Below are 21,320 nucleotides of genomic sequence, written 5' to 3'. Positions count from 1 at the left end.
CCAGCCCTGCCCTGGGTGGCCTAGAAGGGTTCCCTGGACTGTGAGGGAGTCTCCTGATCTGAGGGTGCTGCTGCTAGCCTGGCTTCTAGATGTGAGTACATCACACTGGTCCCCAAACCAGTGGTGGGTATCTGTCCCTTCCAAGGCTCTCTTTGACCCTGTCCTGCTTTCTAGGGCCTTTTGCTGGGGTAGCTAAGACCTCCCTGAACCTAGGGAAGAAAGGAGCAAGGATGCTGCTTTGGGAGGTTTTGTTTGTTGGAGTTTGCTGCCTTTGGGAGTGAAGGTAGATTAGGGCCACCACTCCCACTCTTCAAATCTCAGGCCTCTCTGACTTCAGTAAGAAGTCTCTCTCCCAAAGTAAGATGGGGACCTTACTAGACACAGTGGTATGTGGCTGTGGTCCCAGAGTTCAGGGCCAGCCTGGGCAACATAGTGAGACACACCCCCCCATATACACACTTTCTTAAAAGGTGAGCAAGTTCCTTAACTTCCAAGTTCTTAGGAAGGAAAAATGAGTTTATTAAAGGCACTTAACTTACTGCAAACCTTACCTGTACCAGGATTCAAGTTAAGAGCTATTATGTGAGGGTACTTTTCTCTAGGGCTGTACCTCTGGGGTAGAGCACTTGCCTAGCATGCACAAAGGCCTGGGTTTCTTCCACACCCCCCATCCCCCCACCCCCACACCCCCACACCCCCCCACCCCCACACCCCACCACCCCCAACCCCCCCACCCCACCCCCCCACCCCCACCACCACCCCACCCCCCCCACCAAACCCCCACCACCAAACCCCCACCACCCCACCCCCACTACCCCACCCCCACACACATGCAAAGATGAGGGTCCATTCAGACTCCATCTTGGAGCTAGACTGATTTGGCTGCCCTCATCCTTCACCCTGTAGGGACCTGGGTTCTGGCCTGTCCCTTCAAGTTCCTAGAATGTGATTTGTCCCCGTTGAAGGTTCCTTAACTCTGCCAAATGTTAGGCTTTCCTACTGCCCTTTGCAGGGCTGTGCCAGTGGGGAGCCTTGGCCAGTCATTAGACAGATCATGGGCAGAGTGATCTTAAGGTGGGCTTGATTTCCAAAAGGTGGAGTTGGTAAGAGAGGCTCTCTTCTCTTGAGGAGGAGGAAGTGAAAAATAGAAAGCTCAGTTGGACCCACCAGTCTGTGATTCTGGGGATCTTGGAGCTGTTTCTCTAGAGCAGAGGAGGGGGTGGGGGTGGCAGTTGACACATGTCCCCTGTGTACTCTGCTTGGGGGAAACCCCTGGGATATAGGGGAAAGATATGTCCTGTGGAGTGTGCTGGTGGCTCTCCCTGGAAACTCCCACTTGTGAACAGCCTTTGGCACCCAGAGCACCTGGCCTGCCCTGGGGTGGGGCTGTTTGGTTAGGACAGTTCTCTGTAACCTTGAGTGGATAGCCTAGAGATGACCTCGGGGCTCCAAGGAAACTGGGTGCTCAGGCCTCCTTGTTTGGTGTTGCTCTCTCAGGTTCTGAAGGAGCAGAAGTGGGCGCTGATCCTGCCTGCACTCGAGAAAATGCTCACTTATGAACCCCCACTCAAACTATTTCCTGGGAAGTACCCAGCCTTACTTGGGCTCTTAAGTCCTCAATGTAGGATTCAAATCTTCATGCTTCTGCCTGGAAAACTGGAGTCCTCTGGTCACAATGCCCCAGGTGGAATTCTGACTCCAGCCTTTGAGAGCTGTGTGATCCTGAGCAAGTTCCTTAACTTCCAAGTTCTTAGGAAGGAAAAATGAGTTGATTAAAGGCACTTAACTTACTGCAAACCTTACCTGTACCAGGATTCAAGTTAAGAGCTATTATGTGAGGGTACTTTTCTCAAATACAAGTTGGGGAGTCTCTCCTGGAAACCTTGACCCAGTGGGTTCATGCAGGGAAACAGCATGAACAAGATTAAGTATCCCAGCCAGATACCAGGCATGGTGGCATGTTCCTGTAGTTCCTGCTACTTGGGAAACTAAGACAGGAGGACCATTTGAGCCTAGGAGCTCAAGGCCAGCTTGAGTGACAGACAGGACCCCTTTGCATCCAAGTCCTATGATTGGGAGTGTTTAGGAAGTATTGTCTTCACCTGAAGGTGGGTTCAGGACAGGCTGTTTATCACAGGGTGGTGCAGCCCTGTAATCCCAGTGACTCAGGAGGCTGAGGCAGGAGGATGGCAAGTTTGAAGCCAGCCTCAGCAACTTAGTGAGATTGTCTCAAAATAAAAAAGGGTTGGGGATGTTGGTCAGTGGTTAAGCACACGTGGGTTCAATCCCCACCCCACCCCCCAAAAAAGAAAATATTGATCTAGCTTAGAGTCTGAATCCTGGTTTCTGGGTCACTTGTAGATTACAATCCTTATCTTCAGTGATTGTCTTTTATTGGCAGCATCCAGGAGATCAAAGGAGCAGGGTTTTGGGCTGGTAGAGCTGCTCTGCCCCTCATGAGGCCCTACTCCACTTCTCCCAAAGTGGCCCAGTTGGGTTAGATCTCAGGATTTTAAGAAAAGCTCCCAAGGCTTTGCCACTAAAAAAATTTTAAAGTGATTTAACTTCAGCCACACATTCTCAATTCCCATTAATAGTCCCCTAAAGCAGGAAATGGTTTTGGTAAACCAGGAAACCACCAAATGAAAAACAAGCTCTCTGCAATTTTAGAGTCATGTGACTCACAAACTAGAAAATTTAACTCAGAATCATGTAGGCAAACTCCGTTGACAAAAAATCCCTGTTTAAACTGAACTTCACACACTTTTCTAAACCTAAGGTTGATGGAGATCAAGTGCCAGAGCTGGGGTGACCATCCTCACCTCCAACTTCAGGCCTACTTGGATAGAGACCCCAGGAGTGGGGACAAAGGGGCTGCTTAGAGCTGGGACAGGGGAAGGGCTGAAGGAGAATAAATGAAATTCCCTGCCCTCCAGGAGCATTCTGATTTGATCTCAGGTTCACTCTTGCTCCTAGCTGTTTGTTGAGCTTCTACTATGCATTCCAGATTTCCTTCTCTCTAATTAATGCCTGCAGCTTCAGGAAGCATCCTTTTTTTCCCACTTCACAGTTGAGTAGAACAAGGCTCAGGTGCTAGTAAGTGACCCAAGATCGTGCTGGTGATGCCAGAACCTGCCAGATTGATACTTCCCCACTGGTTCTCAGTCCTGACTATATATTAGAACCAGTGCTTGGACCCTTCCCCAGCCCAGAAATGGGTGGCTTTAGAAGATCTCCAGGTACTTCTCCTGTGCCTCCTGGGTTGGGTGTGGCTGCTAAGCACCTGCTCTCCCCATACTTTGAAATGTGCCCAAATCCTCAGAGAATCTTGTAAAAATGATGGTTGATTCTACAGTTAGGGGATGGGGACAAGATTCTGCATCACTATTAAGCTTTTAGTTGGTGCTCTGCCACTCGCTCACTGCACACCACATACACAACTTTGGCATCTGCTGTTTCCAATTTACTGCATCTACCAGGTGATTCTGAAGGCCCCTGATAAGTAGGGATTCAGGACTCTTTAATTTTGTCTGAAGCCTGGTATTATTTTAAAGATAGGATCTTGGGATCATGAGCCCCTCCTTTTTATTTTGTCTTCACAGTGCTGGGGATTCAAGTCTAGGCCTTGCACGTGTTAGGCAAGTGCTCTACCACTGAGCTACTCCCCAGTCCAGGAGACCCTTTTAAAAATAGAGGATGAACCCAGCTTCAGCTGAAGACGGGACAGGCTGTTTAGTTCTCTGCCCCTCCATCCTGACATTCATTATCTGTGTTGTTAGGGGAACAGTGGTCTCTGAGATTTCAGGTGAATGTTGGCTGTTTTCAGAAAACCTCATGACATTTGAGGCACTTGTGGTCAGACCAGGCTGAGCATGTTCTTCATACCCCCAACCCAGCCAACTAGAGGACAGGTCTCAAAGGGACTGAAGGGACATGGGTGGGGGAGTAGATCTGGGGAGGTAGGGCCAGGCCTGAAATCTAGACCTTCAAAAGCCATCTACTCCTGATAGTATCACTAACTTGTTTTGTGGCTCTGAGTGACTCATTGACCCTATCTGGGTCTCAACTGCTTAAAGCTATACTGTTCATTATGGGATCAGCTAGTCTCCTTTTTCTATTTAAGTTATAATTTTAAAAAATTCGAGGGGCTGGGCATGGTGGCACACACCTATAATCACAGGATTGCAAGTTTGAAACCAGCCTCAGCAACTTAGCAAGGAACATCCTGTCTCAAAATAAAAATGAAATAAAAAGGGCTGGGGATGTGGCTCATCGGGTAAGCACCCCTGGGTTCAAACCCCGGTATAAAAACAAAATGGCTGGGGAGTACCAGGGCTCTGATACAAGCCAGACCCATGCTTTACCACTGAGCCACACCCTCAGCCCCTTTTATTTTTTGAGACAGGATCTGACTAAGTTGCTTAGGGTCTCCCTAAGTTCCTGAGACTGGTCTCAAACTTGGGATCCTTCTGCCTCAGTCTCCAGAGTCCTCGAGATTACAGGCATACACTACTACACCCAGCAGATAAAATTAGCCACATTCCAAGTATTCAGTTGTCACATGTGATTAATCCAAAGACAGAGCAGATTTAGAATAGTAGAAAGTTCTATTGATAATGCTGAGTTAAAGGATTTTTTAATATTTATTTTTAGTTATAAGTGGACATAATATCTTCATTTTATTTTTGTATGTGGTGCTGAGGATCGAACCCAGTGCCTCACGCATGCTAGGCGAGCTCTCTACCTCTGAGTCACAACCCTAGACCAGGTTAAAGGATTTTAAATAGGAGCCAGGCAGCTGATATGCATGCAGTTGCTCAGGTATAAGATAATAGGAAGTGCTGGGGACTGTGGTGAGCAGAAATGTTTGTCTCATTGAAAGGATGCAGCTTGCCAGTCATGCTGCTGCAAGTCTGTAATCCCAGGAACTCGGGGAGGCTGAGGCAGGTGAATCACAAGTTCAAAGCCAGCCTCAACAAATTAGGGAGAGACCCTCAGTGACTTAGCATTTCCAAAAAAAAAAAAAAAAAGGACTGGGGATGGAGGACTGGGAATGTAGCTTAGTGGTAGAGCACCCTGGGTTCAGTCCCCAATACCACCAAAAGAAAGAACAGGGTGTAGCTGCTACTTGGCTCTTGCCAACTTTTCCACCTGGAAATGTGGATGTTGTGTTGCTGTGCCGCAGTCCGGCTGCAGCAGAATAACGGGGGGGTGGGGGGGGTGACGAACAACTTGTGTACATTGATACAGCAGGAGTGGGAGCCGTTTATTGTAGGACAGAAGCGGTATTTATATATTCCACACAGCTGATCTAATTAACATAAACTAGATACAGCAGTCAACCAATAAGGAATCTCCACACTTAATGGCTCCCTGGAGTTACTTCACAAACCACTCCCTCTGGCATTTTGCCAGGCGCCATCCAGACTTGTTTATAGACTCTAACATTGCTGGTCTCCAAAATATTCAAGAGAAGCACGAATTCAGAGCTTGTAAAAGTTCATGATTTGGTTTTGGGTTTTTTGTCTTACTTTGGTTTTTGTACTGGGGATTGAACCCAGGGATGGTCTACACTCCAGTCCTTTCTATTTTTTGAGATAGTATCTCACTGTGCTGCTGAGGCTGGCCTCAAACTGCAATCTGCCTGCCTCCGCTTCCTGAGTTGTTGGGATTATAAGCATGTGCCACCATGCCCAGCTAAAACCTCATAATTGTGACACAAACAAACTGACAATTTATAGGTTGTGTGGATCAAGTAAAACTGTTCTCTTGGGTTTCTCTTCCAGTTTTGATTCTGTAATTTCCGGGCTTTTGCCTATTTGTCCTGTGAGAAACCATTCAAAACCATCTTACTTTCATTGTTCCCCAAATGGAAAATTGCCTGAGTGAATAAATGAAGAACCACTCCTTTTGGTGGTGACTTCAGAAATATGTGGTGGCTGAGGGTGCGGCTCAGCAGTAGAGTACTTACAAACAGGGCCTTGGATTCCACCCTGATATCAAAGAGCAAAGACTCGCCATTCCTGGGATCATCTCAGGAATGAAGAGTCTTAGCTCTGAGATATCAGGGTGGAATCCAGGGCCCTGTTGTATGTATGATTTCAGACACGTTGCTCAGAGTAACAAGCAGGAGCTTATTAGAAGGGATAGGAAAAGGTAAAGGGGGGCATGCTCTCAAGAGACTGGGGGTCCTCTCAGGAGAATGACATACCCCTGCCGCCCACCAATTTTAATGGGGGCCCCAGGGAAGGCAGGATTGCACCAGATGTCCATACTTTGTATGGTCTTACCTTTAGAGGGGAGATTTTACATTATAATGACCTGCTAAAGATCTAGAGGCAACTTTGAGTGAGCTAGGCCCACACTGACCAGATGTATTGGAACCAGATAGGGGGAATTCTCCTTATCTCCCTGAGGTCAGGGATCTGGTCTGTGTAAGGGTCACAGAAGTGCCCCTTCCCCAGGGTAACTGTGTTCAGCATTCTTCCTTCAGGTAACAGGTATTTGCTGAGGAATGTAGCATTTCTTAAGCTAGGTGGGGCTGCCTGTAGTTTACTCTTTGAAAGAAAGCATGTGGGGTTAGCATGATAGACCCAGTTTATAGAATTATCCCCTTAACCTCATGTTCCCAAGGCTCACATTTATCTGTTACCTACCACTCAATATCCACATCCCCCCCCAAAAAAAATAAAAACAGATTACAGTCAGACGTTTCCTCCTTCTAAGGACAAGGCTTAGAGTTGCATAGTAAACTTGATTTCCTTTGCTGACTCACAAAAACATGCCCAGAGTCCAAGGGGTGCTGGATGTAGGGATGGGCATTAGGTCATGTGTGTGATGTTCCTGAACAGGCCAGCCTCTGGATGAAACTACCCAGATATGGAGGCAGGTAGACTGGGGTGGGTGGAATACAAAAATTATTTGCCCCCTTTTCCCTTCCCCGATCCCATAACAACAGGGTGACAACAAACCAGAAAGGGAACTAGAGGCAAACGCTAGAATGATTGGCTATTACCAATCTGGGTGATTCTATGGGAGCATCAATTCGGTCAGGGATCCCTTCCCTGGTGGATCACGTCTCACCTGTTCACCCCAGGATTGCTTAACGCACAAGGAAGGGGAGGGGGCAGAAAAAGATCATGCAGATATTCTTTGGCCGCGGGCTAACACTTTATATTGCCTGGCCTTTGGGATCCCCTGAAATAAAAGCTGCCTGCCTCTGGAGGAGCCAGAGCGCCCTGCAGAGTGGCTGCTTTCCACTGTGTGCTGGGAGAGGCTACATCTCTGTCCCCATAGACGGATCTACACTTCAGCTGGAGGTAGCTCTAACTCTGTGCACCTAGAGGGGAACCTTTTGATCTAACCTTTTGTGGATGGGCTCTGGTGTCCTGGGTGGGAAAAACAAAGGGGACGTGGGAGTGGGGACAGGAAATGGGAGGCGTCATTTGAGCTGAAAAATGAAGGGCCACCCATAGGCCATCTTTAGACTGGGGCCTGCCTCATCCCAGGTCCCCTGTGCTTATCCTGTGTCTTCTTCCCATCTGTCTGTCATAGCCCTGTGCCTAGGAGTCACCATGGCAACTGAAGAGTCCATCATCCGCATCCCCCCATACCACTACATCCATGTACTGGACCTGAACAGCAACGTGTCCCGGGTGGAGATCGGGCCAAAGACCTACATCCGGCAGGATAATGAGAGGTTGGTGTGGGCCCTCCGGGCCAAGAAGGGTGCATTGGTCTCTGCCCTGTTCGCAAACTTGGGTGGCAGGGAGCTTTCTCCTGTTTGCTGTATTCTCTGGGAACAGGGACCTGAGTCTTCACACCCTTCTCGCCTTCTAACAGGGTGCTGTTTGCCCCCATGCGCATGGTAACAGTTCCCCCACGCCACTACTGCATAGTGACCAACCCTGTGTCCCGGGATGCCCAGGGCTCTGTGCTGTTCGATGTCACAGGGCAAGTACGGCTTCGCCACGCTGACCAAGAGATCCGGTTGGCCCAGGACCCGTTTCCCTTGTACCCAGGGGAAGTGCTGGAAAAGGTACTTGGCTTACTTCCCCATCCCCAACTCTGCCTGTCCTAGGGCTCTGCACTGTCTTCTGAGGGGACAGTGGGAAGGGCTGGGAGGGACATTTGCTGGTTCTCACCAGGGCAAAATTGACTCCCATCTTTCTACTCACCTTTCCTGTCCCCTGCTTCCTCCTCTGTGTCCCCAACCTACCCTCCTCTCCTGTCTACACTGTGGAGCCTTGGGGAGCTTCCCCTCCATCTGATGGAGCCCAACCCATCCTTTGTCTCCTGAGGCTCTGCTCCTCACCTCTCAGTTCTCTCTCCTTTTCATCTCTAACTTCTTAGCTGGGTATCCCAGCAATTCAGAAGGTTGAGGCAGGAGGATCACAAGTTCAAAGCTAACCTCAGCATTTAGCAAGACCCTCAGCAACTTAGTGAGACCCTTTCTCAAAATAAAATATAAAATGGACTGGGGATGTGGTTCAGTGGGAGAAATCCCCTGGGTTCAATTCTCAATACCAAAAAAAAAAACAACAGTTCCCAAAACTCTCCTTCAAGTGAGTTTCTGCAGAACCACCCTCCCTGACATCTGCAGTCTGGGGAGAATAGTCCTGCCTTATCTCCCTGCTGGAACTGAAACTTCATGAAGACAGAGGCTATGTCCTCAGTCACGATGACCAGAGTATCCTGTGTATGGGAGGTGAACAGGGAAAGGGAGACTAGCCAGTGTGTGGCCAGAGGGCAGAGTGGTTACTCCATCTTCACAGCCCAGGGCCAGTTTAGTTGGAGTCGGGAGAGCAGGCAAGATTCCCTAGGATTCAAGTCTTGATTCCATTCTTTACTGGCTGTGTGACCTTGATTGTGTCTCAGAATGTCTGTGATCCTTTTTTCTTTCCTTCCTCTCTCTCTCAGAACATTGTCAAATATCAAATGAATTCATGTTTGTGGAGACATTTCTACAAATTTTTAGAAGGTGCATCTACTTTTTTTGCCTTCTTGTCTGAAGAAGATGTGATGACTGGAACAACAATAACTATCTTATAACCATGAGGCAAAGCTATACTTAAAACTTGCCTGTTAATGTTATAGAGGTTTATATCTTCCCACCTTCATATAATCCCTAGAGAGCACCCGTGAACAACAGACCAGGAAATTTCATTGATTCAGCTTCCCAGATATTTCTAAAATATCTCAAGCCTTCTACTCAGTCTCCCTCTTAGATTATTAGCTCTAAACATCTCCTGAGCTTAATAATCTATCAGTGATAGCATCCTCTTGCTTGATCTGCTTGATCTACTCCATTCTTTAGTTCTTCAGATCAGATGTCCCTGGGACCACCTCTACCTTGGGTATTCCACCTGGGTCTTACTTTGGGACATATAAAGATTGATGCCATAGGTTCTGACCTTCATACTATGAGGTTTAACCCCCAAGGTCATAGCACTGAGTGCCCATGGCCTCTTCATCCCCCACTAGGACATCACCCCACTGCAAGTGGTCCTGCCCAACACTGCCCTGCATCTTAAGGCGCTGCTGGACTTTGAGGATAAGGATGGATACAAGATAGTAGCAGGAGACGAATGGCTATTTGAGGGACCGGGTGAGTTAACTCTCCACTGGGAGAGGTCGGGGTCTTTGCCTTCCCACCATCGCCCTGACCTCTTCTATCCTCAGCTTCTGTTCCATCTCCCCTTTCCCAGGCACGTACATCCCCCGGAAGGAGGTGGAGGTTGTGGAGATCATTCAGGCTACTGTCATCAGACAGAATCAGGCACTGAGGCTGAGGGCCCGCAAGGAGTGCGTGGACCGGGATGGCAAGGAGAGGGTGACAGGTGGGGACCCCAAGGGACACTGATGGTGGGTGGGCAGGAGGGACCTTGCCTGCAGGGGAGGCAGGAAAGCCACTTGTAGCCAGAGGGCAGTGCTTCCCTGGTTTCTCTTTTCATTTTTTAGGGCTGGGCTACAGCTCAGTGGGTAGAGTGCTTGCCTTGTGTGCTCAAGGCCCTGGGTTTGATTCCCAGCACCAAAAAATACATACCCTTTTTTTAATAGAGCATTATAGTTAGGCATAGTAACTGAGTTCATTTTGACAAAACTCTGGTATTTCGGTATTTTTTTTTTTTTTAAAGAGAAAGAGAATTTTTAAAATATTTTTCAGTTTTCAGTGGACACAACGTCTTTATTTTTATGTGGTGCTGAGGCTCGAACCCAGCGCCACGCGCATGGCCAGGCGAGCGCGTTAGCACTTGAGCCACATCCCCAGCCATCAGTATTTCTTGAGAACTGTGGAGGGGCTGTCTAGCGCTGGCTCTGCCCCAGCCCTGATCCTGTGATTATAAGCACTTGGGCGTGGCCTTTCCCTCTCCCACCTTTCACCATGAGCGGTGGGCAGTGGCCAGGTCTTATCTGATTCTGGATCAACAATGCAGAGGTTCAAATACAGTGAACAAATGCAGCCAAGTACATTGCAGGATGTGGATCAAAATGCTTTACAAATTGTGGCTTATTGAGTCCACCAACAACCTTGATGTGACTTTCCCGTCTTCCATATGGCAAGGCTGAGGCACAGAGATCCGGTGACTTGCCCAGGATATGTGACCAGATGGGGCAAGACTGAGGCTTGGGCTTCCTTGCTGCTCCAGAAAACAAAAGGATACCCACAACTCTACTAGAGGCACCAGGGTACCAGGGATTGAACTCGGGGTTACTCAACCACTGAGCCACACCCCCAGCCATATTTGTATTTTAGAGACAGGGTCTCACTGAGTTACTTAGTGTCTTGTTTTTTTATTTTGTTTTATTTTTTTTGAGGTTGAGAGAAAGAGAGGAGAGAGAGGGAAAATTTTTTAATATTTTTTTTAGTTTTCAGTGGACACAACATCTTTGTTTGTATGTGGTGCTGAGGATAGAACCCGGGCCGCATGCATGCCAGGCAAGCGCGCTACCACTTGAGCCACATCCCCAGCCCAGTAGTGTCTTGCTTTTGCTGAGGCTGGCTTTGAACTCCAGATCTTCCTATTTTAGCCTCCTGAGCTGCTGGGATTACAGGCGTGCACCTCCGTGCCTGGCTAATAGAGGCACTTTTCCTGCCCATTTTAGGGGAGGGAAAAACTTAGTCTTTGGGGCATAGAGAAGGAATAACAGGTTGCTCATGTAGCAACACCTTGAGCATTCTAGAAGTTTTTTTGTTGCTGCTGCTGTTGTTTTTTTAATTCTGGGGAGAAAGGAATGAGTCCAGGGGCTCCTGTCAGGCCTTTGAACCTTTGAATCTGGGCGCAGTGACTTCTCTTCACCTTTGAAGTCCTGTAGTCCTGTTGTCCTGTTATCTAAGCTGTGGAAAAGACATCTGGGGGAGGCTGCAAAACTTCTGACCTTGACCTCCTGCCCTTGACCAGGAGAAGAATGGCTGGTCTGCTCTGTGGGTGCATATCTCCCAGCAGTGTTCGAGGAGGTTCTGGATTTGGTGGATGCTGTAATCCTTACGGAAAAGGTCTGTGGCCTGGGGATGAGAAAAGGGACCCTGGGCTAGGGAATGCTCAAAAGTGGCAAAGAATAGCAGCAGACAATGTGAGAGTGAAAGGAAGACATTACTAGGGTCACTATAAAACCCCCAGAGGGCACATCAACTGAGGACTCTCTTGGGCTATCTGGAAGGGTTAAAAAGTCACTCAGACCTGGGAGCAGAGTTAGTGGCCAGTGGTGTTCCCAGAATCCCCCAAGGAAGTGGTAGGAGGAAGTTGGAGGGAGACTTACTGAACACCCAGCGTCTCCTTCTGCAGACAGCCCTGCACCTCCGGGCTCGGCAGAACTTCCAGGACTTGCGTGGAGTGACCCGCCGCACTGGGGAGGAGTGGCTGGTGACAGTACAGGACACAGCAGCTCACGTGCCCGATGTTCATGAGGAAGTACTAGGAGTCGTGCCCATCACCACACTGGGCCCCCAAAACTACTGTGTGGTCCTTGACCCCGTCGGACCAGATGGCAAGAACCAGCTGGGACAAAAGCGGGTCATCAAGGTGAGTTCCTCCTTTACCCCAGAGCCTGTCCTATGAGGGTAAATGCTCTTGAGTGACAGGAGGCTTCTGACTTCCACCCTTTCCACAGTCTAGAAACACCCTTGGTGCCTTTGCACACTTAGTTCTGTGTGCCTAGGACCCTTCCCATTTGAAACCCGGGCAGCCTCCAGGGAACCTCAGGGACGTGCTTCCTGCTCTGCATCCTGCCCCCTCACCCCATGCCCGAAGACCCTGAAACCCTGTCTCTTCTGTGTTCTGGAACCTTGGTCATCTTGTGTAAAACAAATCCCAGTTTACCCTTCTCCCCCGCTCCATGAACTTTATGTGGGGATTCCAGGGACCGCATACTTCCTCTAAAGGGCTGCGCAGAAGGTAGTTTCTGCCTATAGCACAGGGTTACTGTTGAAGCCCAGGGGTTCAGCTGTTTTCTTGTAAATGGAGCTCAGACAAGGCATAAACAGAGGAAGCCACCATGTTCCCAGAATATTGCATTTTATTTATTTTTATTTATTATTTTGGTATTGGGGATTGAATTTGGGAGCCTCTACTCCTGAACTATATCTCCAGCCCTTTTGAGTTATTTTGAGACAAGATCTTGCTTAAATGACCCCAGGCTAGCCTGAAACTTGTGATCCTCCTGCACCATCCTCCTGAATTGCTGAGATTACAGGCATGCACCACGTATCCAGTTTTGTAACTTTTGTGAATAGGTTAACTCTAAAAGGTTTAACTTATACCTGGGTGAGGTCGTGGTGCATGCCTGTAATCCCCGCAGCTATGGAGGCAGAAACGGGAGAATTCCAAGTTTGAGGTAAGCCTCACCGGCTTAGCGAGGCCCTAAGCAACTTGGCAAGACCATGTCTAAAAATTAAGATATATATGTAAAAAGGGCTGGAGTTGTGGCTCAGTGGTAGAGTGCTCACTTCACACATGTGAAGCACTGAGTTTGATCCTCAGCACTGCATAAAAAAATAAGAAGGGCTGGGCATGTGGCTCAGTGATGAAGAACCCCTGGGTGCAATCCCCGCTATAAAAAAAAAGTTGTAAGGATTCGGGTATGACAGTTCACAGAATCTTTCAGAGACATGTTTGACTAAGTGAGATTCTATAGCCTTTAGACCTCACAGTCCAGAGAGTGCACCACAGTATTATAATGTGGGGGTGGGGCATGCTTTGGGGCTCCTGTACTCAGCACAAGCCCAGGATAGCACAGGGCTGGGGAGGTACCACTGGAGGCACCTGTATCCCTGGGTGGCAACTGCTCCTAACCCTCTCCTCACCTGTCTCCCCACCAGGGAGAGAAGTCTTTTTTCCTGCAGCCAGGGGAGAGGCTGGAGCGAGGCATTCAAGATGTGTATGTGCTGTCGGAGCAGCAGGGGCTGCTGCTGAGGGCTCTGCAGTCCCTGGAGGAGGGGGAGGAGGAGGAGAAGGTCTCCCACCAGGCGGGGGACCGCTGGCTCATCCGAGGGCCCCTGGAGTATGTGCCATCTGCCAAGGTGGAGGTGGTGGAGGAGCGGCAGGCCATCCCTCTGGACGAGAATGAGGGCATCTATGTGCAGGACGTCAAGACTGGAAGGGTAACTGCTGAGGGATGGGCGGCTGTCACTGCTATGTGACCATGGTGGTGACTTCCTCTGAGCAAACATCTGATGCTGCTGGAGAGAGGCACATGGTGGGCATGGGGGAGGGGATGCCAGCAATGTCTATAATAGCATCTGCGTGGGCTGCTGGTGGACTCGAGGGCATTCCATGGAATATTTGCCATTTCTTTGTCTAAAATATCTTACTTCAAAACTGTAACTGAAGCCGGGCATGGTGACACACGCCTGTAATCCCAGCAACTTGGGAGGCCGAGGTAGGAGAATCACAAGTTTGAGGGCAGCCTCAGTAACTTAGCAAGACTCTAAACAACTTAGTCACACCCTGTCTCAAAAATCAAAAAGGGCTGGAGATGTGTCTCAGAGGTAAAGCGCCCCCTGGGTTCAATCCCTGGTAGTGCCACAAAAAAAAAAAAAAAAAAGACCCAAAACCTCAAACTGCGGGGATGAGCCTGGTACTGGGATGGTGATTCTGCCCCACTGCAAATCTGGTCCTAGCTTGAACGCCTCACTGGAGTGTGACCTGGGAGCAATAATATGCCTGTATGCTAGTGAAAGATTTCCTTTTTGCTGCTTCACCTAAAACTTTCAACCTTGGTTTGACTGAGGACCACATCTCCCATCTCTTTTTCTAAGAATCCAACCTAGAAATAGTTTAGAATATGAGGAGGTCCTTCCTAGCATTGCATCTCTCTGTGACGCCATCCGAGCATCCCAGGAATAATATTAAGCACTTGCTGTATGCCAAGTGTTCTTTGAATTGGACACATGAAACAGGCCCTTGACCCCACAAGGTGGCCACTGTCATGTCCATTTACAGATGAGGAACTGAAAGCAAAGGCTCGAATAGCTTGCCCAGATGAAGCTTTGCTGCATGGACCATGCTGACCTGCTGTGTTGCTCCACGGTGGATCAGCTCTGCTCAAGACGGCTCTAACCCTCACTGATAAGACCTCTGCTTGTCCCCACCTCTCAAGGTACGTGCTGTGATCGGAAGCACCTACATGCTGACGCAGGATGAAGTCCTGTGGGAGAAGGAGCTGCCCCCTGGGGTGGAGGAGCTGTTGAACAAGAGGCATGACCCTCTGGCAGACAGGGGCAAGGAGGACACAGCTAAGACCCTTCAGCCCTCAGCTCCCCGGAACAAGACGCGTGTGGTCAGCTACCGCGTCCCTCACAACGCAGCCGTGCAGGTGTATGACTACAGAGAGAAGAGAGCCCGGTGAGCAGCTGGCCCCAGCCTGCGGGGTGGTAGGGGAGGCTCTCCCCCCACCTGACTTCTGGCTCTCCCCCCACCTGACTTCTGGCTCTCCCTTCAGGGTGGTCTTTGGGCCAGAGCTGGTGTCGCTGGGTCCTGAGGAGCAGTTCACAGTGTTGTCCCTGTCGGCGGGGCGGCCCAAGCGTCCCCATGCCCGCCGAGCCCTCTGTCTGCTGCTGGGACCTGACTTCTTTACAGATGTCATCACCATAGAAACAGCGGATCATGCCAGACTGCAGCTGCAGCTTGCCTACAACTGGTAAGGGCTGGGAGTCTTGGGTGAGGGTCTGTTGGGTGCAGCCCTGGGAAGCCCTGAGAAAGAGAGATGCCTCCTAATGAGGGCAGAATGCCTGACTCCATGCCTGGTGCAGAGGGAAGCCAGGCATTAGCAAATCCAGGGAAGTTGTGGGCTCACTCACATTCTGGGACTTAGGGAATCAGTAGCTGAACCCTACCCCAGGGAGACTCCCGAATACATTTAACACAACACAACTGAAGGTTATTAAAAGATGAATGGGATACAGCAGGCAGGAGTGGGCAGACTATGTGGCCAAAGCACCTGTTCTGAAACCACAGCCCAGCTCTGCTTCTCCCTAGCTATGGACCTGTGCAAACCACTTGGTGCTCTCCTCAGCTTACCTATGTGTAACAGCATCACCTACATCACAGGGCTGTTGACAGGGTGCTGAGAGAATTAGAACAGTCCCTGTATATGATGAGAGTTCCAATGGCAGCCCTTAGAATTAGGGTGAGATAAGTTACCTGCGGAACTAATGCTCACCAACTCCCAAGTGTGTTTCTCACTTCTTGGCTGAGAGTAGCCAGTACCATGTGAGGTGGATGGTTCTGGCATATTCCAGGGCACTGTGGCATAATCATTAAGAGACAGATTGTTTGGATTCAGAATTCCTTTCTGCCACACACTGTATGATCTTGGGCGAGTCAGATAACCTTTATAAAATGGGGAGAATGTTTATCCCGCTTACTAGGGTAGCTGAGAAGATTAAATGGAAACATGATACGTTCCTTGGGACCTAACTTGGTACAAGTTAGCATTATCTATTGTAAGGGGCCCGGCCCAGCTATAGGGGATGAGTGTTGAAATTCTACTCAGAGAAAGTCTTTCCTTTTTTGGGGGGGGGGGCGGGGGGGAACTGAGCCACATCTCCAGCCCTTTTTTTTTATTTGGACATTTAGACACAGGCTCTTGCTGAGTTGCTTAGGGCCTTGCTAAGTTGCTGAGGCTGGCTTTGAATGTGCCATCCTCCTGTCTCAGCCTCCTGAGCCACTGGTTTACCGGCTTGTGTCACTGTGACTGGTTAAGAAAACAGCTTTCTCAGGGCTGGGGATGTGGCTCTAAGCGGTAGCACGCTTGCCTGGCATGCCTGTGACCAGGGTTCGATCCTCAGCACCACATACAAAGATGTTGTGTCCGCCGAAAACTTAAAGAAAATAAATTTTTTTTAAAAAAACTATTCTTCAAAAAAAATGAAAAGAAAAAAGGAAACGGCTTTCTCTTCTGGGCCTCTTTGTCCACAGGCACTTTGAATTGAGTGACTGGAATGATCCTCAGGAGGCAGCCAAGCTCTTCTCGGTGCCTGACTTTGTGGGGGATGCCTGTAAGGCCATCGCCTCCCGGGTGCGAGGAACTGTGGCCTCTGTCACCTTCGATGACTTCCATAAGAACTCGGCTCGCATCATTCGCACAGCCGTCTTTGGCTTTGAGACCTCAGAAGTCAAGGGCTCTGAGGGCATGACCCTGCCCAAGCCCCGGGACCAGACCGTCTTCCCCCAGAATGGGCTGGTAGTGAGCAGTGTGGATGTGCAGTCAGTGGAGCCTGTGGATCAGAGGACCCGGGACGCCCTGCAGCGCAGTGTCCAGCTGGCCATTGAGATCACCACCAACTCCCAGGAGGCGGCAGCCAAGTGAGTGACACCTGGGGCTCAGCTGCCTAGAATGCCTCTCTGGGGTCTCCATCTTCTACTCCCAGGGCATGAGTAGCATGGAATCCATTATGTCCACCTGCTGCATCCTTGTCCTCTAGGACCTCTTTACACTGTGGATAACGTGACCCACTTAAAAATGTGACTAAGGTGTCACCTGTACTCCCTTAGCTTCCCACCTTGCTCCTGGAGCAGGGGGTACGGATTAGCAGTGGAGTGCTTGCCTAGCGTGGGTTCCGTCTCTGGCACTGCAAATGAACTTCTAAGGGCTTCCCCATCTGAAGCCTTTTATTTGGGGGCGGTGTGCTGGGGACTGAACTCCCGGGCACCCGACCACTGAGCCACATCCCCAGCCCTGTTTTGATTTTGTTTTGAGACAGGGTCTCTAAGTTGCTTAGCATCTTGCCATTGCTGAGGTGATCCTCCTGCCTTAGCCTCTTGAGCAGCTGAGATTACAGGTGCGCCACTGCGCCCGGCCCAACATCCTTTTGCACAGGCTGATCCACTGCCTAGAAAGCGCTTCCCCTAGAGCATTTTCAAGTCAGGCTCCTCCTCTTGATCTCAGTCTGAGATCCTTTTCTTTCTCCCTTGACTGCAGTAGCACCCTCTTTGCCTAGACACCCATTTTACCATCTCCAAGGTGCTTGTTTCTATCTGAAATCGCCCTTGCTTACTTGTTTTTCCCACTGGAGGGGATATTGGGTGAAGCAGGGGCCCTGAGCATGCTGCCTTCCCCAGGTCTAGAGCCACCCTGGGGATGCGAACAGCGTGCCTGCTGTTTTGAGTGGAGGTGCGTGTCCAGTGCCTTCTGGAGGCCAGGGTCTGTCCTGGCTCCCTAAGGCTTGGCAGTCTCTGCCCTTGGCAGTCCTCTCCAGCTGTGGCCCCATGCCAGCATCTCAGCCTGTCCCTGATCTCTTCAGGCACGAGGCCCAGAGACTAGAACAAGAAGCCCGAGGCCGACTAGAGAGGCAGAAGATCTTGGACCAATCAGAAGCTGAAAAAGCTCGCAAAGAACTCCTGGAGCTTGAAGCTTTGAGGTGGGTGGAGAACCAGAGGAGGATGGTCTTGGGAAATGGTGGGTGGGGGCACCAGGGCGTGTTTGAGTTGGAACAGCATGTTGCATGGCCTAAATCAAAGCCCTGACCACTTGGGGCCTTCTTTTGAGTCTTATGGGACTCTGCCTCCCTCTCCAGCACGGTGGTAAAGAGCACCGGGACTGCCAAGGCCGAGGCCGAGTCCCGTGCAGAGGCTGCGCGGATTGAGGGCGAAGGCTCCGTGCTGCAGGCCAAGCTGAAGGCACAGGCTTTGGCCATTGAGACGGTGAGTTGGGGACTGCTTGTGGAAGGGTGTGGCCTTGGAACCTGGAAGAGGCCCATTCATTATGGTCCCTGAAGCCAAGCAGGATACCAAGCACCCTAATATAAAGCCTTCTTCAAGTACTTTGTGTTTACAAAGACCTTTGCCCTATAACAATGCATTTAATCATTCCTTGAATAAGGATTATTATACCCATTTTGCAGATGAGTACTCAAACACTGACACCTTTGTGCCAGTTATGTGAAGCATGTGCTTTACATTCATGTTCTTATTTTGTGCTTGAAATCCCATTGAGGTAGGTCTTATCTTTTTTTTTTTTTTTTTTTTTTTTTTTGTGGTACCAGAGATTGAACCCAGGGGTGTTTTACCACTGAGCTACATCCCAGCCCTTTTTTATTTTCTACAGGATCTTGTTAAGTGGCCCCGGTTGGCCTCAAACTGGCAATCCTCCTGTGTCAGCCTCCTAAGTAGCTGGGATCACAGGCATGAGCACCACTGCACTGATGCTCAGATGAAGGAGCGCCTGTGCGTCACTAGCTGAGCAGTGGCAGAGCGAGGATTCACACCCTGCTGACTAAAAGATTAGAGCTGTGTTCCCTCTGCCTCAGTTCCTTCAGGAACACTGGCTAGGGTGACTTTCTGGACAGTTCCCAGGGACCACATGATCTTAAGCCAGCCACGTTTCTTCCCTTGCAGGAGGCTGAGCTCCAGCGGGTCCAGAAAGTACGAGAGCTGGAACTGGTCTATGCCCGGGCTCAGCTGGAGCTGGAAGTAAGCAAGGCCCAGCAACTGGCTGAGGTGGAGGCAACGAAGTTCAAGCAGATGACAGAGGCCCTAGGCCCCAGCACCATCAGGGACCTGGCTGTGGCCGGGCCAGAGATGCAGGTGAGGGTTAGGGGGAGGTTGGTGAGGCGTGTTCGTCTTGGGACCAGCCTTGGAACTAAGAAAGCAGAAAGGAAATAACACCTAGAGTGTCATGGAGAGGGAGTGAGCAGACGTTACTTTATCACTTGTCACTTGAGCAAGGTGTCACGTGTGTCAACGTCAGGCACTGTATTAGCCTCAGCAGAGAGCTGGAACTCTTGGGGGAGATGGTGAATACCTGGGGTGTTGGTCTGTGACCGATGCTTCCAAGGAAGGCAGGCCAGGTGATGGGATGAAGGGGAGCTGACACTTCAAATCAGTTGGTTTCAGGAGGGTCACTTGGAAGTGCAAGAAGTGACCAACATCTAACCCTGTCTTCTTTCCTTCCTCCTCCTCCTGTTCACCTCCAGGTCAAACTGCTCCAGTCCCTGGGTCTGAAATCCACCTTGATCACTGATGGCTCCTCTCCCATCAACCTCTTCAACACAGCCTTTGGGCTGCTGGGGCTAGAGTCTGATGGTCAGCCCCAGGCCCGAAAGGCGGCTAGTGGGCTCAGCCCCCAGGAGGGTTTACATATTCAGGGTCCTCCCACCTCTCCAACTGCTGGAGGCAACCAAATTGTGCCTTAGCTCTTACTCATACTCACAACTGACCAATAAAGTGGACATATCTGGGCATTTAAATTCTTAATCTCAAGCCTGGGCTATGAGGAGCTTACTGGTGGAGGGAAGTGTACCCCTGACATCTGGAAGATAATTACTAGAGACTATGCACATCTGTAAAGAGGAGAGGAAATGGAGTCAGAGATGAGCCCAAAGTTGCCCTGATCACAATGGGATCCCCAAAGCCTTAGCAAGCTGTCTGTCCTTTAGGGAGTCAACTTTCCTAGATCTCAGGTCAGGAAGATGTCACCTGTGGGAGAACGCAGTCTGCCTGCCAAGCCCTCTAGGATGGCTGGGACTAGCAACCTCTCTGTCCATTCATGCCTCTAAGAACCCAGGGTGGCCTGGCAGTTCTGGAATCTACCCCCAGCCACCATGGAGCGCCCCCCCACCCACCCCCAGCCTACTTAGGCAACTCCCCTTTGGCGCCACCTGCTGGTCATACCAGCAGTCCACAGCACCCATAGGTGTGCCAGGCCAGTGCCAGCACCTGTACATGTTTCCCTTCTGAGATGGTTATGTTGCACTGAGGAAGAGGACCCTGCCCAGGGGTTGTAGGAACTAGTTCCTGGTCTGGGATAATCAGGAGCATCAAGGGTACCCTTTTCCGAACCTCCCCCACAACCAGTAAGGGCCCATTATTTGGGAGGATCCAGGCACAGTCAGTCTAAGCATACCAGCTCTTTGTGGCAGGTAGAGCTGTAGGTGCCAAGCCCGCCACATCTCCACTGAGGAAGTTAAAAGATCCTAGGGATGGAGAGGAAAGCTTGGGCTGTGTGGCTAGATTAAGGCTGCACAACCTCTTTAATCTCTCCCTGTCTGTGCAGTGGGCCAGCAAATCCCCCACTGAAAAGGGGTTGACGCAAATACAAGAATGATTCCTTTTCAAGGTCTTCTTCCTATTTCCTCTCTGTGGCTTGACCCCCTGAGCCTCATTTCTTTCCGAGTTGAGTTGCGTTGTAGGATCAGTGGCTCCACTCAAGCCTGAGTGTGCTGAGTCCAAGGGAGTACATCCTCGGCTCACAGCAAGGTGAAGCTGGCTGTGTCTGTGGAACAGGCAAGTGACTCAGCCGCCCCCCCCCCCAACTTCTTCCCTCAAGGGATAATTAAGGTTCTTCATCTGGTACCTGGCACGTATTAAGTGCTGCTGTGTTAGGGCTGTATATTACCAAGGGCCTCTGGGGACAAGTGACAGAAGCAAGTAAGATTATGCATGGTGGGTATGTTCCTTTCTACATGGCCAACCTTGACCATGGCCATCCCTCCACCTTGCTTAATTAACATTGCTAGCAACCACACCACCTCTGGAACCTCCACTTAAAGCTTCAGTGACCTTGACTCCAACCACTTTTTTTCTTTAATATTTATCTTTCAGTTTTCAATGGACACAACATCTTTATTATGTGGTGCGGAGGATCGAACCCAGGGCCTTGCACATGCTAGGCGAGCGCCTCTACCTCTGAGCCACAACCCCAGCCCCTCCAACCACTTTTTGAGCCCTCATCCCTTCTCATTTCCGTTGTACCCAGTTTAGCATCTGTGATCTGTCCAAGTACTTCACTCATGTGAAACCTCCCCTAACTCTTTCTCTCCCATTCCATCCATCCTTTCTTAACCCCCCCTGGCTCCCTCTGCCAGCCCCAGACCAACTGCT

At 50.1% G+C, this 21,320-nt stretch overlaps 1 protein-coding gene across 1 annotated transcript; it reads left to right on the top strand.

Annotated features, from left to right (window-relative positions):
- Positions 1-48: 48 nt before the first annotated feature.
- LOC143638246 (major vault protein-like) lies at positions 49-19,664 on the top strand. The gene is made up of 15 exons (XM_077105964.1): positions 49-91; positions 7,555-7,699; positions 7,843-8,038; positions 9,484-9,607; positions 9,708-9,839; positions 11,403-11,497; positions 11,787-12,023; positions 13,319-13,600; positions 14,599-14,843; positions 14,941-15,138; positions 16,419-16,805; positions 17,744-17,860; positions 18,017-18,143; positions 18,837-19,025; positions 19,415-19,664. Exons 2-15 carry the CDS (start codon positions 7,575-7,577, stop codon positions 19,631-19,633), a joined length of 2,673 nt encoding a protein of 890 aa, XP_076962079.1. The 5' UTR covers positions 49-91; positions 7,555-7,574; the 3' UTR covers positions 19,634-19,664.
- Positions 19,665-21,320: the final 1,656 nt, after the last annotated feature.

Source organism: Callospermophilus lateralis, chromosome 19, assembly GCF_048772815.1.
Source record: "Callospermophilus lateralis isolate mCalLat2 chromosome 19, mCalLat2.hap1, whole genome shotgun sequence".
NCBI lineage: Eukaryota > Metazoa > Chordata > Mammalia > Rodentia > Sciuridae > Callospermophilus > Callospermophilus lateralis.
Note: the sequence above shows the minus strand (reverse complement) of the source record. Positions and strands in the feature narration are given on the sequence as shown.